A 19,938-nucleotide genomic window follows, 5' to 3' on the forward strand; every position below is an offset into this window, starting at 1 on the left:
ATATATTAAGAATTACATATGCTTACAGTTTTCATCATAGTAGATTCATGACCCTGTACTCTACAGTCTGCTTTATGAAACGCTGGAAATACAACTGGCTAAAGACTCTTCATAGCCTGGATTAAGGCATGACTTGCTGGTATTCTTTAAAACTCAAGGCCAGATTCACCCTCATAACCTTTGCGGACACAGAATAGTCCTTGGGAGGGAAAGAAAGCTAAACCATTAAGGAAGAGCACAGTTTCTCTTGATGTGAACTTTTGCAGTTCTCTGTCAGCCAGTTGTCCAGTTCTCTCTCTGCATTGTAAAAGATGTCTATATAGGGAATATTTTGAATTAGTTTTACATACGATGGTCATTTCAAAATAAAATATAAGATTGCGTGGCAGAGAACAATCTCCACAGGTTAGGCTTATTTTCTAATTTCTGTTTCTTTGATATGAGGATCTCTGGAGGAAGTATGAAGGAACAAAAGAGTGGCCTCTGCCTCACTCGCTCACTGTAATGCCATCATAATTTTCTAGTTAGGACCATTCTACACATTCAAATGAATGTGTTCGTCCTCTCTGAACTGCCCCATATATTGTCTTTGTTCATCTGCTTCATTCCCTGTCTTCTGAATCATCCAGTAGGTGAGTGCTCTTCCAGAAACCGAAATTCATCCAACGCTCCATTGACACTGTTTGTCATGATTTGCTTTGTCTCCTTGGAGTCATGTCACTGTGCGGGATTAACTACCTTTATTACAGAAAATGACAAGAAGAGGAAGGGGGGAAACAAAATAAACTAAAGCCTTTTAATATTGTCTTTACAGGCAAAACGTTTATCAACACTCTCGCTTCAGTACGAGAAGAGGTTAACAGATGAGCAGAAAGGAGGAAGAAAGAAAATAAGAATAGTCAACAATCTGGTATGTGTTTGTGTTGAACAGTTTATATGAGAGTAGAATCTGAGATAAAAAGGCTGAGATTGTTTATATGTTTTATAGGCGGTGCAAGTAGCAATGCCTGTAATTAAAGTTGCCCAAAAGTTTCCAGTGTAAGACTCTGTTTCCAATTTCTTATAACTTGGCCAATATTAAACCTAAAAATTTCCAAGATGAGTGTCTGACTCAGATTGAATTTTTGGGATAATTTTCAGCTACAATAGTCCACCCATTTCCAAGAATTAGGTTAGGGGAAAATAAGTTGTTTTGCCCATGTAAAAAAACAAAATCTTACAATCATTGAAGAAGAAAGCTCTAGCACCTCCAGGCTTTGGAGCACGGACTTGAAATTTGGCGGGGATGTCACCCTAGTGTTGAAGATGTGCCTTTTCCATCCCTAGGAAAATATGTCCAAATTTGGACAAGTTATAAGCGTCTGAAAAGTCGGAGTTTGCACAAGTTCAGTAAAGGTTTGTTAGTTTGTGAGCTAAATTTTCTGAAGATTCTGTCTGCACTGAGCATTCTCGTAGATTCTAAGGCCAATAATGAGCATTGTGATCATCTTCCTGTGTAGCATTGGCCATAGCATTTCACCAAAATAATTCCTGGAGCTGATGCTTTAGAAAAATATCCAATCTTGATTTAAAAATGGTCAGTGATGGAGAATTCACCGCGACCCCTGGTAAAAATTGTTCCCATAGCTAATTATTCTCAGTTAAAAATGTATGCCTTATTTGCTGTCTGAATTTGTCTAACTTCAACTTCCAGCCACTGGATCATGTTATACCTTTTTCTGCTAAATTGAAGAGCCCTTTATTAAATATTTGTTCCTACGGCTGTCGATTAATTGCAGTTAACTCATGTGATTAACTTTAAAAAAAATTAATCGCACTGTTAAACAATAGAATACCAACTGAAATTAAATATTTTGGATGTTTTTCTACATTTGCAAATATATTTATTTCAATTACAACACAGACTACAAAGTGTACAGTGCTCACTTTATATTATTATTTTTATTACAAATATTTACACTGTAAAAATGATAAATAAAAACCAGTATTTTTCAAATCACTTCATATAAGTACTGTAGTGCAATCTCTTTATTGTGGAAGTGTAACTTACAATTTTTTTGTTACATAACATAACTGCACTCAAAAACAAAACAAATGTAAAACTTTAGAGACTAAAAGTCCACTCAGTCCTACTTCTTGTTCAGCCAATCTCTATGACAAATGAGTTTGTTTACATTTACGGGAGATACTGCTGCCTGCTTCTTATTTACGTCACCTGAAAGTGAGAACAGGCATTCGCATGGCACTTTTGTAGACGGTGTTGCATGGTATTTACATGCCAGATATGCTAAATATTCATATGCCCCTTCATGCTTTGGTCACCATTCCAGAGGACATACTTCCATGCTGATGAGGCTCGTTAAAAAAATAATGCATTAATTAAATTTGTGACTGAACTCCCTGGGGGAGAATTGTATGTCTCCTGTTCTGTTTTACCCACATTCTGCCATATATTTCATGTTATAGCAGTCTGATGATGACCCAGCACATGTTCGTTTTAAGAACACTTTCACAGCAGATTTGACAAAACACAAAGAAGGTACCAATGTGAGATTTCTAAAAATAGCTACAGCACTCGACCCAAGGTTTAAGAATCTGAAGTGCTGTCCAAAATCTGACAAGGATGAGGTGTGGAACATGCTTTCAGAAGTCTTAAAAGAGCAATGCTCAGATGCAGAAACTACAGAACCCGAACCACCAAAAAAGAAAATCAACCTTCTGTTGGTGGCCTCTGCCTCAGATGATGAAAATGAACGTGTATCAGTCCACTCTTCTTTGGATCGTTGTCGAGCAGAACCCATCATCAGCATGGACACGTCCTCTGGAATGGTGGTTGAAGCATGAAGGGACATATGAATCTTTAGCGTAGGCTCTAAAGTTTTACATTGTTCTATTTTTGAATGCAGTTATTTTTTTGTACATAATTCTACATTTGTACGTTCAACTTTCATGATAAAGAGATTGCACTACAGTACTTTTATTAGATGAATTGAAAAATACTATTTCTTTTGTTTTTTTACAGTGTAAATATTTGTAATAAAAATAAATATAAATTGAGCACTGTACACGTTGTATTCTGTTGTAATTGAAATCAATATATTTGAAAATGTAGAAAACATCCAAAAATATTTACATGAATGGTATTCTGTTGTTTAACAGCATGATTAATTGTGCGATTAATCATGATTAAAAAAATTAATCATTTGACAGCCCTGTTTGTTCCACATGTAGATACTTATAGACTGTAATCAAGTGACCCCATAATCTTTTCTTTAAGATAAATAGATTAAACTTCTTCTATCACGGTAGGCATGTTTTCTAATCCTTTAATCATTCTCATGTCTCTTCTTTAAATCCTCTCCAATTTATCAACATCATAAGAACAGCCATACTGGGTCAAATCAATGGTCCATCTAGTCCAGTATCCTGTGTTCTGACAGTGGCCACTGCCAGGAGCCCCAGAGGGAATGAACAGAACAGGGAATCATCAAGGGATCCATCCCCTGTCGCCCATTCCCAGCTTCTGGCAAACAGAGGCTAGGGACACCATTCCTAAATTGTGGGCACCAGCACTGGACACAGGATTCCATTAGTGGTCACACCAATGCCAAATAGAGAGGTGAAATAACTTCTCTACTTCTACTCGAGATTCCCGTTTATGTATCCAAGGGTCACATTAGCCCTTTTGGCCACTGCATCATGCTGGGAGCTCATGTTCAGCTGATTAGCCACCATGACCCCCACATCTTTTTTTAGTCACTGTTTCCCATGTTAGTATCCCCCATCTTGTAAATATGACCTGCATACTTTGTTCCCAGATGTACACATCTACATTTAGCCATATTAAAATGGTTCCAGCTCCTCACAGATTCTGTGTGCTGATCAGATGGTGTATCCACCTTCCCCCCCAGAGCAACTGTAGCGCAGGGCAGCAGAGACTAAGCGGGACTTTCCCTGCAGTGGCTCCTAGCAGGGACTCTTTGTCGTGCAAGGCATAGGAACTAAGATGTCTCTCCTTAGTTCTCAGTGTTGCTTCCCTACTGACACCCCAGCAGAAACAGCTTGACTCGAGGATGCAGAGTAGTGAAGAACAGAGGGACAAGTGGGAAGAGATGCAGAGCTGGGGGACAAGGGCAGGAGTCTGGGTGGAAGGGAGTTAGGAGCGGGAGCCCCAAGAGAGGTGAGGAGAAAGGCAGGAGCCAGGGTAAGGAATGATGAGAGCAGACGGGGAAGGGGGAGAGAGAGGGGAGCAGGACTGAAAGAACAGGAGCTGAGTGTGTGGGGAAGTATAGGAGCAAGGTTGTGGACACCCAGGAGCTGCGGGAAAGGAAATAGCATCGAGGTACAGAGGGAGTTGCTGGGGAAGGGGGAATAGGAGAAGAGGAGGACAGGGAAAGGCTGAGGGGATCGGGGCAGAAGGGTTTCTAATCTCTAGAGCACAATCCCCTACCAGACCTGGAACTGAACCCATTATTTCTGAGATTCATCATTCCTTTGCTGTCTGGCAACTAGCTGTGTGTGTCTGGCAAAGTATGTGTCTCCTTCCCCCTCCAGAGGCATGTCCACCAAAGCTAAAGTTATTAGCCACCTTCTGCTACTAGTTATTTCAATTAGCTTGAGTGATAGAGGACTGTGCTATGGGTCTAAAGATCCTAACCCTACTGATGACTCATGTGAGAGTCAATATGGTTCCATATGGTGGAATTTTTGGTTTTGTTTTTTCAATTTTTAAGTTTAAAAAGCCAGGAAATTACATTTAAAAGCCACATTAAATGAACATTAAGGTTTCAAAGTCAAGCAATCAGTTGGTAGGGAATGCCCACACTGAGGTTGCTTGTGAAATCTGAATTAGACCCTCTTGCGAGATGCTTTATATTATACAGTCTTTAATTACATGCTTACATAATATTTTTTCCACAGGATTCCTACCTCATTTAGTGCACAGGGATTGACAATGGTCTGGGAATGAATCAGGGTTGTGTAGTGAAGGTGGGTAACTGTAGGACCTCTACCTCTTTTGTGCAGACATTTGAAAGGGTGTGTGGTGAAGGAGGCAGCTATCACGTAACTAAAGATTGCGTTATAATGCATATTCAGGTGTGTGTGTGTGGGGGGCTGAATTAATGGTACTGCAGTGCCATTGACACCTAACTTTCTCTCCTCCTTATCAAGTGTAGACAGTACTGGGCTCAGTTGAGGATAGGCTGAGATAATTAATGTCAGTAGAAAGGGTGAAGTATTTTGAGGCTCTTCCTGGAGCTTTGAATGCCCATTTAGTAGAGACCATCGTCTCGCCCATTTCAGGATGGCAGGCAACCTCACAGTTCTTTTGCACTGCTCATGGAGGCTCAGATGTCATCCATGACCAGCCGAGACTGGCAGAGAGATTGCATGCCAGTTTCACAGATGTAGGCTTAGCCACAGTGAGCCATGCTTTTGTCACCTCAGGGCTGAGCTATTGCAGTGCACTCTGAAGATGACTCAAGAAACTACAGTAGGTTCATCATGCAGCTGTCTGCCTGCAAGGTAGAACAAACTGATATGAGCTCTATACACAGATTATGTATATTTCTGGAGCCCTTTCAAGATACTGATGTTCATCTTCAAAGCCTGAAATGGATTAGGAACTAACTGTTGAAATGACCACCTGTTGCTCCACATCCCACCATGGCAGTTGAGCTCAGGGATGCTGAGCCTGACAGAATCCAGGCTCCAACAGGAATGGAAGCAGGTTGCTTTCAGCAGAGGGCCCTCAGCAGTGGAATTCATTGCTACCTAGATTATGATGAGTCAGTCTTGTAGCCCTCAAGGTGTGATTCAAGACTCATCTCTTTTGGCAGACCTTCTCCTAAGAATAGAGTTGTGCAATGGACCTGGCTGCCTGCCTGCCCTGGAAAGCAATCCACCCAGAGTTCAGTTCCCCTAAAGCACTCGCCAGTAATCTGTGAGGAACGGGATTAGAGTTTGTTCCTCTTCCTTGAGGGAGGGAACAGGTGAACATCTAAATTTATGTGAATGACCCCAGATGTTACAGGGATGGGTGTCTTAGGAGCATATATAATAAGAGTCTGGGAAATTGTTGCATACACAGGTATTGGAATTCCCCAAGGAGTCACCATTTGTTGCCCTAAGGGATATACCCATGGGGAAAGGCTTATGAGGAAGGGGTATATTAAAATATACTGCAGGCATTCTGTTTTGATTTATGAGCACACTATGATTCAGACCCAATTAATACAGCTGCTGTCATAGAATAACTAGGGGACTGCCAACAGAAATATAAGTTATATCCTTAGGAAAATCCCTACTGTGTTCCGCTGTACAAGCCTGTCTCCTGAAATTCCTGCTTCCATTCTGGAGTTACAATGGCCAAGCATTAAACCAGGGGTGGGCAAACTTTTTGGCCTGAGGGCCACATCTGGGAATAGAAATTGTATGGCGGGCCATGAATGCTCACAAAATTGGGGTTGGAGTGCGGGGGCGGGAACGAGGGGGGCGGGGTGAGGGCTCAGGGGTGGGGCCAGAAATGAGGAGTTCAGGATGTGGAGGGGGATGGGGTGCGGGGGGGAGTGAGGGTTCCAGTTGGGGGTGTGGGGGCTGGGGATGAGGTATAGGAGGGTGCTCTGGGCTGGGATCGAGGGGCTGGGAGGGAGGGGGGCTGGGGCTGGGGGTTTGGGTACAGAGGCAGGCTCAGAGATGCAAGCTCCAGATGGCGCTTATCTCAAGTGGCTCCCAGAAGCAGCAGCATGTCCCTTCTCTGGCTCCTACACGGAGGTGCAGCCAAGCGGCTCTGCATGCTGCCCCGTCCGCAGGCGCTGCCCCTGCAGCTCCCATTGGATGCGGTTCCCAGCCAATGGGAGCTGTGGAGGCGGCTCTTGGGGTGGGGGCAATGTGCAGAGCAGAGTGCCCTGGCTGCCCCTACGTGTAGGAGCCAGAGGGGGGCCGTACCGCTGCTTCTGGGAGCCGCATGGAGCAGCCCCAGACCCCGCTCCTTGGCTGGAGCGCCAGAGGAGGGCAAGCCCCAGACCTCACTACCCAGTGGGAGCTTGAGGTCAGATTTGGCTCACGGGCCGTAGTTTGCCTATCCTTGCATTAAACCCTACCAGCAATGATATCCCATCCGGTAGAGAAGCACGGGACAGGCAGGGAAGGATCATCCCAGTTTTCAGTGGGGGGCCTTTGGGAGAACTTCCTCTTCCAAAATAACTGTTTTTAGATGGCTGGTTTGGGACATTTTTCAAATTCCCTGCTTTTCGTGATTGAGAAAATAAGTTTTACAATGCTAGATTCATCTCATTGCCTTGCTTGCGTGTGTGTGTGTGTGTGAGCATCCTAAAGTAACCAAGATGAGCTAAGTTCCATCTGTTTCACGGAACCCATGCTTTGCACACACAGAGGATGGCTAAATTCTCCCAGGGAGCTGTGAATTTCCAGCAGACGGACACAACTGGGTTTGTGTTCCCTTCTGCAGCACTGAAACTTGTTTATCAGGAGATGGTGCATTAGTAATGCATGTTTCTGAGCAACTACCATTGCTTATAATGGAGTTAACAGGATGTTAGTCACTAAGAAGCACTGCATTATGTTCTGTGCTGTGTAGTTAACTCATGTCAACTTTATTGATGATGACCGTTCTGCATCTACTTGAGGTGCTGTATGTTGAAACAAAGTTCCTGGGTTTACTTCTTCCCATTTCAATTAATCTCTCCAATGCATCCCATTTACCGAAAAACTTTGGTGTCCTCTTTGCAGCAAGCTGACAAAGTAGCAGACCCTGCTGAGCCAAAGAAGACCAGGGCCACATTGTTCATTGCAACAGTAAAGCAAGCCCTGAGCCAGTTACACTATGATCTCTTCTCAAAGGCTCTGCAGCAATACAAGAGGACTGATGACTTCAAAGCCATGTTATCACAAATGAGCTCTCTTTTCATGGAGGACCAGAAAAAGCATATCCTGCTGCGAGGTATGGTGGTCTCCCTGAATGTATCCTATGGGACACAGGTATTTTTCTTGGGATCTTGTCCCAAAGCAAGCACTTCTATGTGAAATACAATGCAGAAAAATTCATTAATAATTCTTAGCATTTTTATAGGGCTTTACATTTTCAAAGCGCTGTACAAACATTAGTCCACCTAGCCATTACAAGTTAGCTTATATATTAAAACAGGCCTTCTGGTTACATGAAATAAAACCAACAGTTTACATTGTTAGGGAATTTATGCTTTTCATGCACAGCTAATACATGTATAGACTTTGATATCGATAGGAAATATTATCTTAATCCAGATCTATGGTGGGACTAAGACTGTGTGATTGTGAGAAATTGATTGTGTGCATTGGGGTGGTTTGATGTTAGAATTGAAAGTGACATTAGAGCTGTGGAGACTGTCTTGTTGGGTAATGATGGTGATTGGGATGTGTAAAGCATGTCACTATGAGGTTAGCATGGATAGTAATTTTGGTTTAACAGATGATTTTCTTGATTTTTGATGATTGTGTTGATAGGAAGTGGACCTGAGCTACCTTAATTCTACGCTGAAGTTTTTCGTGTTAGAATTTCCATATTTTTTTACTGATCTTATTTAACAGCTTTTAAAACAGGAATGGGAGGGGACTGGCTGGTTGGGTAGTGGGTAAATGATATGGGCAGCTACTGTGGAAAGGGAGCTGGAAAGGAAGGCTGGTGAGCTGACCAGCATGGCTCACTGCTGAATACCTATCAATCCTGTACTGGCATTTGTTTTTAATATGTCATACATTATAATAGCATCATAATACACCTGCAGCATAGCACAAGGCTGAAGCCCATGAGTCCTGGCAGCCCATGAGAAATTATGTTATATTGTTCTAGAACATGCCCTGGATTGTTGTTAATGTCTCAGAATGAGAGTTGGTATCAATGTATTTTTAAGCATTGTGAAACTTTGATTTCTTAGCCATTGCTGTGAATAAGAGAAGTTACTATTTTAAGTCAATTGAAAGCAAGAATTAGTGGTTTTGAAGGAATGTGTGACTGAGATGATGGTGAGAGGCAGAATCTGCTCTGGGAAGACGCAATAGAGGTCTTCTGTGGAATTTTTTTAAATTCCAGTGCTTTACATTTGAGTTGATGATGTTCATATCTTCCTCATGTGCTCTAGCGAGTTATTTGTTTTTGTGGTTCTTTTTCCTTTGGACAAAATATTCTTTTAAATCCAAAACACTTATCAGCTGATTCTGACTCTGTTGCTGTCACTTACACTTGCTTTTCTCCAAAACACAATAACCTTTTCAAGCACAATAAGAATAGTCAGTGTTACAGTAAATCTCAGGTTTTTCAACTTTTGATTTCCTAACTAATAGTTCATTCATGTCCCCCACACTTCACTGTTTTTTAAATCAGAAATAGGGGAAATAGGGGAACAGATGACTGGTCTAAGGGAGTCTCCAGCCTGTGTTCTTTTACTTTTCTAACATCATGATTAGTCAGGGAAGCAATTGAGGGCACAGGACTATGAGTGGGGAAACCTGGGTTTTATTCCCCGGTCTGCTGATGACTTGCTGTATGATCATGGGCATGTGACTTAACCATTCTCTCTGCCTTAGGGCTTGTACACTATATAAAATTAAGTCGACATACAGTCACAGCAGTAATTAAAACAATAGTTCATGTCTGTACTTGCTCCTTATGTCAGCAGTGCACATCCTCACCAGGAGAGTTTACACTGACTGAAGTGGGGCATTGTGGGACACTGACAGCTGGAACCCAGCAGCCCAGAAGCTGACAGCCTCAGTTGTAGGCACGGAGATCACAGCTGCGACCACTACCCCAACAGCCCAAGCAGTCAGCCTGGTGTGGGCTCACAGCTGTTAGCCCCCCGCCCCCGTGCTGGCAGCCCCAGCTGTGATCCCAGGGAGCTTACCAGCAGTGAAATTGACATTCTTGTCAGTTTCACGGCTGTTGTTTCACATTTCTGCTCTGGGTCCTGCTGTCAGCCTGCAGGGGGATCCTTTCCCCCCCAGTCCTTCTCCAGGAGGTAGCCGCTGGGCTCTGGGCTGTCAGCCTGGGCGTCGGGAGGCAGAGCTCTTGCTGTGAGCCCCATTGCTGGGGCTGACAGCTGCGAGCCCTGTTGTTGTCTCTTCTTGAGGAATTGGGAGGGAGGGAGGGAGGACAGCCCGAGCCCCCTGTCCCTGCTGCCTCTTCCTGTTGAGGGACTGAGAGGGGGAGAAGAGCCCAAATCTGGGCAGCAGCTAGGCTTGGGCTCTCCCTCCGCAATCTGTCACCAGGAGGCAGTAACAGCTCTAAGCCTGTGCCCTGCTGACAGCTCGGCCTGTCAGCTCCGGGGGTGGGATGGGGAGGGCTCCAACTGTCAGCCCCCTTGGCTAACACGGACACTGTCGCCCTAGGTACGTTGACATAAGCACTATGCCTCTCATGGAGGTGGATTTACTATGTCTATGTAAAAAGAAAAGGAGTACTTGTGGCACCTTAGAGACTAAGAAATTTATCTGAGCATAAGCTTTTGTGAGCTACAGCTCACTTCATGTCTATGTAGCTGGCCACTTACTTTGATAGAAGCAGCATTGTGGTGTAGCTGCCTTACGTCGACCTAACTCTGTAGTGTAGACCAAGCCATAGTTTCTTCACCTTTTTGTAAAGTGTTTTGAGCTCAAGAAGTGAGAAGTACTATATAAGCACTTAGTAGTAATAGCTGCAGTAACAGAGTTTTTTCAGTGAGTCCATATCATTTTATAAATATGTGCAACTGTGACATAGGATAAAATTTTCAAAAGCACCAAAGTCCCATTTTCAAAAGTGACTTAGGCATGAAAGAGCCTGCATTTCATTGAGAGTAAATGGATTTGGTCTCTTAAGTGCCTCAGTCACTTTTGAGAATGGAAATTAGGTGCTTCGTATGGCTCCAAAGCTTGTCTCTCTCGCCAACAGAAGTTGGTCCAATAAAAAATGTTAACCTCACCCACCTTTTCTTTTAGGCTCCTAAATCAGATTGAAAATTTTACCTGGTGTCTGAACTGCAAGTCCTGCCAGCATCAGGTGTCTGTGGAATTTTGTGTGTGTTGGGATGTATAAACTGCATGTGTTAACTTCTTTCCTCTTTCTTTAATGAAAGAATTTTACCAGTTTGTTCGACCTCAGCATAAAAAGCAGTTTGATGAAGCATGCTGTAGTCTGACTGGAGTGGGCTGTGGCTACAAACCTGAGCACAGCCTCCTGCGGGAGGAGAGAGAGGTGTTGGCCAAGAAGGCAGGTGAGGCACATATAGCTGAGTGCTTTAATAGATGTTTTCCATCAGCTCAAAAGCACTGGTAATAAATCTGCATCAACTGATTTCCAGGACTGTGTAAGCTGTATCCCTCCATGAGATATAGAAGGTGGAAGTTAGAGCGTGTGTGTGTTGTTAACTTTTTTTTTAAACAGAAAGTTAATTAACCTGGAGGCTGAAACACAAATCCTGCCAATCTGGAGGGGCTTTGTTCTTCTTAGTGTGAGACACTGCAAATAAGGCAATGCCTGCTGTGTGTGTGATGTTTTTCATTACAGTTAGATAAAATACACAGGGTTTGACTACGCCATCCTGAAACCCAGGAAAGCTTTGTGACTGCAGAAGGAGGGGATCATGGGGGTGGGAGGGTTGATATTCATCCTCCTGGTTCTCTCTTCACCAAAAAAATGCACCTGGTGGTTTCCAGGTGCAGTAGTTGAGGAGAGAGGTACTAGGAAATTCCAGGTTTCTGATCGTTCTATGAACAGCTTTCCACGTATCTTCCAAGCTCCCCAGCCCTCAGAAGTTCACTGTTCACTGACTAGTTTAATTTAATTTAATAGGGGAAAAGCAGTGTCTGCAGAAAACAGCATTCTCAGAGGGTTCATCCAGTCAGCTAAACTCCCAGCTACACCTGAACAAGGGAGGATCCCACCTGACCTCTGGGCTGAATAGAACAGGTACGCTTTCCATAAAGAAATAGCAATGCAGATTCCCTGTTTGATTATTTTCTTGCGCTCCCGTGTTGTCTGTCAATATCCATCTGTGATTTCTTGTCTTACAGTTAGAATGTAAGCTGTCTGGGGGAGAGGCCATCTTTTTGTTCGGTTTGTACAGCACCTAGCGCAAGGGGGCCTCGTGCATGATTGGGGATCTTAAGTACTTTGGCAATACAAGCAAACAATAAGTTGTGTCGAGTGGAAATGGATTTTGAGGCCTCTAAAATATGCTAGTGTTGTATAAAATGAAACACCAAGCACGTGATTTCAATTAAGTGTATGTGCCGGTATAACCACCTAAAGTCAGAAGTTTGAGTTAAGAGTGTGTCTTTGCACCTGATTTCCTCCAGGGTGGGAAACGTGATCTGAGCACAGGAACCGTTAACCTTCCAGCCACTCAGCAGCCCATCTGTTTTTCCAGGCTTTCAAGAAGAGAGCAATTTAGGAGGGGTGGGTTAAATGAAGCTGGTTAGGAAGGTGCCACTGACAGCCTGGCCAGCGGGTGGCTGAAGGTCTGGCTAGAACAACACGAATGATGTGTTGTGATCAGCACTCTTTCTGTGAGGGCTGATGGATCCAGGTGATGAAGGTTAGGAAGGAAAGGCTGAGGGGTATTCATATTTTGGTAGTGGTATTTTATTTGTAAATATGTGTGTCCATGGGGTTCAGGGTGCACTCCAGACCAGTGAGAGGTTGTCACCCTTTACTCTGTAACCCTGAGGGCCTCACAGTGCCTTGGTACAGTAGCTCCCAGCCTGAGACGCTCACAGTCAGCAACAAGCATGCAGCTCACACGCTGAGTGTCTGTGTGCTCCCAGTCCCTGATTTTCCCAAAACTGTGTGCTCTACAATGTCCAGCCCTCTGCTGGACAGTTCAGATAAATAATAAGGTTATTTTGTTTCTTAAAGAGACAAAAGCAGATCACAACTTATTAACTTAACTGGGGTAAATACACCCTTTCCTTCAAACACAGCACTGAGTTGGTTTATAGTAAAAATAAAACACATTTATGGAGATAGTAAGTGGTGCCAATTAAAAGGAATAAAAGCAGAGATGGTTACAAGCAAGTAAAAGTGAAAACACACCTCTAAAAGTCTAAAACTTAATCTAACGAGGTACAGACTTTGTTCAAGATGGTTTCTCTCAACGATCTTCCTTCTTCCCAGCCATGGCTGACTTTCCCTCAGACAGGACCTTTCACAGAAGTACAAGGTTCTGGCTTCCCTTGTCTTCCTAGGTGAAGGATCATTGCCTAAGCAGATTTCTCACCTATATTCAGTTTTCAGAGACTTCAGAACCCCTCCCGCCCCTTGGTTGAAGGACCCATCTTTCTCAGCTTGCAAGAGCTTTGTTACCTTGTCTGTCTAGTGATGGGTGCCAAAGATGGCGGCTGCTTCAAGGAGTGTCCCTGTGGGTGCTCCACTTAAGGTGAATCTGCACCTCTGCACTTGTAATCGGAGATTTTTAGCAGCAGTGCCTGGTTGGGTCTCACAAGCACTGTCCCCATCTTGCGCTGCCTAAGTCAGTTACATAGTGCTGTGCGACCAACTCCGCTCAGTTCCTTCTCTACTGCCCTCGGTTTGATGGCGTACTTAGCAGCACTTCTGTGCTTTAGCTTTCTCTGGTTTTAACTTTACAATATTAGTTGGTTAGTTATTAGTAGTTAGTTAATATTAGTAGTTAGTTCATCATTACTTACCCTTCCCTGTTTGTTTTCTTTTTAAAAACCCACCTTTTTTTCTTATCGTAGGAATTTAAGTTTCAGTTGTTAGGACACCCCTTGGTGTAGCATGGGTACCCTCCATCATGGGAGAAACCATACTTTGAGGGGCATGCCCAGCTTCCCGGGTTTTAAACATTGCCTCACTTGCGGTTCCTCACTCCCCGTCTCTGATGGGCACTCACAGTGTGTCTGCTGCCTTGGCGAGACACACTTCAAAAGTGCGCCCACTGCCACAACTTGAAACCCTGTGCCAGGAAGGTGAGAGACTTAGAGCTAAAACTTCTTGTGATGGAGAAGTTTTACGCTACACATCCAATCTAGGATCACAGACCCCTCCAGGGCAATGGTTTCCTACGGTCGCATCTGACAGAGGGTCTTCTCCACACTCTCCGGGGAAGGAGCATTCTGCCAAGAAGGCGGCAAAGAAGCGAGTTTTGACTTCCCCTCCTCGAGAATCTGCCAAAAAGCGGTGTTCCCTGACTTGATAGTTCCCATCGATACCGACCGCACAGAGACCTTCACCTCTGAGGTCGTGGAACCATCCGATACCATGGGTATCTCACAAATAAAAGAACCTAGGCAGGCTGGCTCAGAAAAAGGCAGTAAGAGGAGACCTACACTCCTGACCTCAGTACCATCAGAGCTGTTCAAACATGCAACACCAAGCATCTTGACAACACTACAGACGATGGTACCACCTTCTGCTCTGCAGTACGTAGCGCACGAAAGGCATCGGTACCACCAACAACATTTTCTCTGGTATCAGTGCTGTTAGTACTGCAACTGTTTCTCCACCACAAAGATCTTCTGGTCTCCTTGCAACCAGAATCTCCACTCCTCGGTACCGAGCCATCTTACTACACCACCCAGATCAGCTCCTCCTTTATCTAGTGATGAGGATGAAGGTGAAATCTACTCCTCCCATCATTCCTTGCCTATCCATGCAGCTACTAGACCAGGTCTACCAGAACACGATAAATATCATCCAGGACCTGTACCAGTCTTTAAGGAACAAGGCTGGTACAGGCACCCATGGATGCCACTACCCATGCCATTTCTACCAGTGCAGCCTTAAGAACATAAGAACGGCCATACTGGGTCAGACCAAAGGTCCATCTAGCCCAGTATCCTGTCTTCCGACAGTTGTCAATGCCGGGTGCCCCAGAGGGAATGAACAGAACAGGTAGTCATCAAGTGACCTATCCCCGTCTCCCATTCCCAGCTTCTGGCAAACAGAGGCTAGGACACCATCCCTGCCCAGCCTGACTAATAGCGACTGATGGACCTGTCCTCCAAGAATTTATCTTGTTCTTTTTTGAACCCTGTTATAGTCTTGGTCTTCACAACATCCCCTGGCAAAGACTTCCACAGGTTGACTGTGCGTTCTGTGAAGAAATACTTCCTTCTGTTTGTTTTTAAACCTGCTCCCTATTAATTTCATAGTTCTTGTGTTATGAGAAGGAGTAAATAATACTTCTTTATTTACTTTCTCCATATCAGTCATGATTTTATAGACCTCTATCATATCCCCCCTTAGTCATCTCTTTTTCAAGTCGAAAAGTCCCAGTCTTATTTCTCTCTCCTCAAACGGAAGCCATTAATACCCCTAATAATTTTTGCTGGCCTTTTCTGAACCTATTCTAATTCCAATATATCTTTTTTGGGAGGGGGCAACAACATCGGCACACAGTATTCAAGATGTGGGCATATCGTGGATTTATATGGAAGCAATATGATATTTTTTGTCTTATTATCTATCCCTTTCTTAATGATTCCCAACATTCTGTTCCCTTTTTTGACTGCCACTGCACATTGAGCGGATGTTTTCAGAGAACTATCCACAATGACTCCAAGATCTTTCTTGAGTGGTAATAGCTAATTTAGACCCCATCATTTTATATATATATATATATATATATATATCGTTGGGATTATGTTTTCCAGTGAGCATTACTTTGTGTTTATCAACATTGAATTTCATCTGCTGTTTTGTTGCCTGGTCACCCAGTTTTGAGAGACCCTTTTGTAGCTCTTTGCAGACTGCCTGTGACTTAGCTATCTTGAGTAGTTTTGTATCATCTGCAAATTTTGCCACCTTACTGTTTACTCCTTTTTCCAGATCATTTATGAATATGTTGAATAGGACTGGTCCCAGTACAGACCCATGGGGGACACCACTATTTACCTCTCTACATTCTGAAAACTGACCATTTATTCTTTCCCTTTGTTTCCTATCTTTTAGCCAGTTACCAATCCATGAGAGGACCTTCCCTCTTATCCCATGACAGCTTACTTTGCTTAAGAGCCTTTGGTGAGGGACCTTGTCAAAGGCTTTCTGAAAATCTAAGTACACTATATCCACTGGATCCCCCCTGTCCACATGCTTGTTGACCCCCTCAAGGAATTCTTCTTTTTTGTTTAGCCACGGTGACTCTCTTTTGTTTCTCTTACTATGTTTTTAAATTTGGGGTATAAATTTAAGTTGAGCCTCTGTTATGGTGTCTTTAAAAAGTTTCCATGCCGCTTGCAGAGATGCCACTTTTGGTGGCAGAGGCTGTGAAACAAAGGGGCAGACAACATCACTCCAGAACCACCCCGTATGATGGACTGGAAGAGCTTAGACTTTTTGGACATAAAGCCTACTCGTCAGCAACCCTACAATTTGGGATTACCAATTCTGAAGCATTGATGGCCAAATATATTTACACTAATTATTCAAAAATATCTGAATTTATTTTTCTACCCAAGGACAAAAAAGAGCAATTCGAAGTAACCATCTCAGAAGGCCACCTTCTTGCTCGAACTGCCTTAGAGGCCTCACTGGACTCGGCAGACACGGCGGCACGTTCCATTGCCACATCCATGATAATGCAACAAGCTTCCTGGCACCACCTCACTGGGTTCCCCAAAATGGTACTATATGCCATCGAGGATTTTCCATTCGAGGTCCCGAAGCTGTTTGCATCCAAGACAAATGAGTCACTTCACTCCTGGGGAACCCTCAGATCCTCGGGCATTTATATACCTTCCCAAAATTAAAAACAAGAGAAGTATTACCCAGCGCAAAGAACAAGATCCGCGCCCTACTCCCAACTTCAGAGTCAGTATGGCCCACAGAGGCGGAGACCACTCCCTTCTGAGCCCTCTATGTCTCAACAACCTCTCTCCAAACAACAGGGGTTGAGGGTTTGGTCGAGGACCCAAGATACCTCCCAAATTTTTAAGTGTTGGAACCATCCACAACTACTCATCCATTTGGAGACTGACTGATCCCATTCCACCCAGCTTGGCAGATCATCACGTCAACCAAATGGGTACTAGAAATCATTGAGACTGGTTATTCCGTCCAATTTACCTCCATCCCCCTCATCCACCCTCCCTCCCCATCCCTCTTCAGGGACCCTTCTTACAAACATCTGCTACAACAGGAATTAAGCCATCTCATACAGCTGGGCGCAGTAGAACCCATACCAACACAACACAGAGGGAAGGGTTTCTACTCCCATTATTTTCTAACCCAGAAAACAACTTGAGGATAGAGGCCCATTCTCGATTTAAGATTCAACAAGTTTGTGACGACCCTACAATTCAGGATGGTCACGCTAGCAACGATAATTCCGGCACTAGAACAAGGGGGCTGGTTCTTGGCCCTTGACCTCCAGGACATATATTTCCACCTAATGATACATCCTTCACACAGGAGGTGTCTCAGATTTGTTCTGGGAAAAGATAATTACCAGTACAAAGTACTTCCTGTCAGATTATCCACTGCTCCATGGTTATTTTCAAAAGTTCTTATGGTAGTGACTGCCCACCTCTGCCAACAAGGGGTCCATAATATTCTACTATTTGGATGATTGCTTACTCAAAGCATCGACTTGAGAAGAGGCACTAAAGACAGTGGCTCTAAGTCTTCAAATAAACAACATTCAACACTCACACCGGTAAGGCTCCACCTGAAGGCAGGGCTGTTCCATGGCTCCAAGACAGTGAAATGACCTGTTCAGAGGAGGTAAGGGACATTCTCTTAAACAGCAGACCACCTATTATTCAACATGCTTACCCACACAAATGGAAGGGATTCAATACATGGTACCGAACTAGACAAATTATGGCAACTTTCTCCACTTTACCAGTGGTACTGGACTATATACTGGAACTTAACAGATCGGGCCTTTCTGTGAGAGGCAATCACGCCATTCCACCATAAAGAGGACAGGTTCTCCATCTTCTCCCACCCAACCACTAAACACTTTCTCAAGGCTCTTCACAACCTTTACCCTGTAATATGAGCCCCCATTCCGTTATGGGACCTCAATCTGGTGCTGCTACTGAAAACCTCTGATTACAAATGCAGGCACATAGATTCACCTAAAATAGAGCACCCACAGTAAGAAGAACCTCCGTTACTACACGGAGTAACCTTCTCTTCTATCTTCCAAAGTTCAGTTACCTTGTTTCAAGAGACAGGATAACCTCATGCTGTTCTTCCCTTCTTGTGGGCTTCCCATTCCCCTGCATGGAAATAGGGCTTCCATTGTTTTGATTGCACCATGCTTAATTTAGATAGAAGATAGGTAGATACCTTTTTTCCTGTCTGGAAGGGAACCTGTTTCTCCCTGTTTTGTCACAGGCTTTAAAGCATAATATCATTTAAGTATCAATATTTCCTCCTATAGTGTTAATACAGATGTTTCATGATGACATTAATCATCAGTGTCATTAGTTTTTAGAAGACCTCACTCTATAAACTTTTATAATATAATAATATTGTATACAATCAGTTGGTTCAGTTCCCCACCCCTATCTTTATAGACCAGTAAACCTTTAAAATAGATTATTTTGAAGGCTATACCTCAAAGTAAAGTTTATTCAGGCTGTGAGGAAGGTAAATTGGAGTCTGATGGTGAAAGAAGCTCCATGCTCTTTCTCCCCCACTGGTGTGCAGGAAAAGAACAACTTGCATTTTAGCAGTCTCCTCCCCTTGTTAGTTGGATGGCTCAGTTTATTGCTTATACATATGTTGAGATAAATCCACCTTTCTTTGTCTGAAGCAGACTGTGCTTATGCATTGCTTGCCAAACACCTTTTAAGAATATAATTCTAGCACCTATTCATAACTTTTCATACATACCCTGTGCATCATCAGACAAGAATTTTAATGATCAGTGAGTTGTTAGTTTTCCAATTATATCTAACATGCCACCTTTTAGATACAGATTATAACAACAGTGTGCTAGGTGTGATGAGTACATCAGGCCTGACCAGACCTGCTGACGCGGAGTACTAACCACAAATGGGCCTCAGCGTCACAGCATGTGCCTAGAGCAAAAAGTTAGGCTTATATTTTTCAGAAATGCAGATTAGTAAATGTATTAATGTAGTTGCGTCGTGTTTTTTGCATCTATCCCTCTGGCCTTATTTTCTGCAACATTTATCTCTGATCATCAGTGGCTCAGTGTAGATCTGATTAAAGTGCTATTCCTGAAATCAGCTGGGAATTTCTTGGAGAAATGAATAGGGTAACTCTTCCTATTGCTACTTGTAAGCTTAGCTCATACAAGCTAAACTCCTTTTTAACTGCCCTCTGAACGTGGTCCTTAGCAGTAATCAGTGACTATACCTGTTAAATGTTAACATTGTACAGCATTTTAAAGAGTAAAGAATAGTTCAAGACTTTGTAATCATCGTCCTGCAAAGAGCAGCTGACATTTCTTGGAAAGCTTTAAAAGAATTTAATTTATGAAGCGATTCTAGTTTTCTTGGTTCCTATTTCCTTCTCTCCTGTATTTTTAGGGACATTTGTATGAGAACAGGATCATTGTTTTCATGATATGGTTATCTCCTGCTGATTAAGTCTCACTTGAGTTCATAGATCTCTGTGACATTATAGGAATGTTTGATGGCTCCGAGGCTTTGGGGGAAACAAGCAGTTGGAATAGAAGAACCATTAATAAACAACTCCAGTTTTCATACACGTGTCCCCAGTATTAAAAAAAAGAGTTACTACATTTCTCTATTATCTAGGTTACCCCCTAAATAGAATGTTTCCTTATGAGGGAGGGTGTCAGATGATTCCAGGATATGCAGTGATGTAAAAAGATACTGATTACAAAATTCCCACCATGCTCTGTAGCCACATTCACTTCTTTCCACGCCCTCCCGCTTCAGGAAACTGAGTTGGGTCCCTTCCTTTTCAAAGATCATTTCAATTTTTGTTCTGCAGTTTAA

The 19,938-nt window shown here is 43.3% G+C and overlaps 1 protein-coding gene across 8 annotated transcripts in view; it reads left to right on the forward strand.

Annotated features, from left to right (window-relative positions):
- The window catches only part of RTEL1 (regulator of telomere elongation helicase 1), a 119,868-nt gene that overhangs the window by 89,049 nt on the left and 10,881 nt on the right, over nt 1–19,938 (forward strand). For all 8 annotated transcript variants that reach the window (XM_084645450.1, XM_084645454.1, XM_084645449.1 and 5 more), the window contains 4 exons: nt 815–910; nt 7,753–7,963; nt 11,112–11,249; nt 11,828–11,944. In XM_084645450.1, coding sequence (XP_084501576.1) covers nt 815–910; nt 7,753–7,963; nt 11,112–11,249; nt 11,828–11,944 — 562 coding nt within the window. The remainder of the gene's footprint in view (nt 1–814; nt 911–7,752; nt 7,964–11,111; nt 11,250–11,827; nt 11,945–19,938) is intronic.

Source organism: Lepidochelys olivacea (genome assembly GCF_965140295.1).
Source record: "Lepidochelys olivacea isolate rLepOli2 genome assembly, chromosome: 13".
NCBI lineage: Eukaryota > Metazoa > Chordata > Testudines > Cheloniidae > Lepidochelys > Lepidochelys olivacea.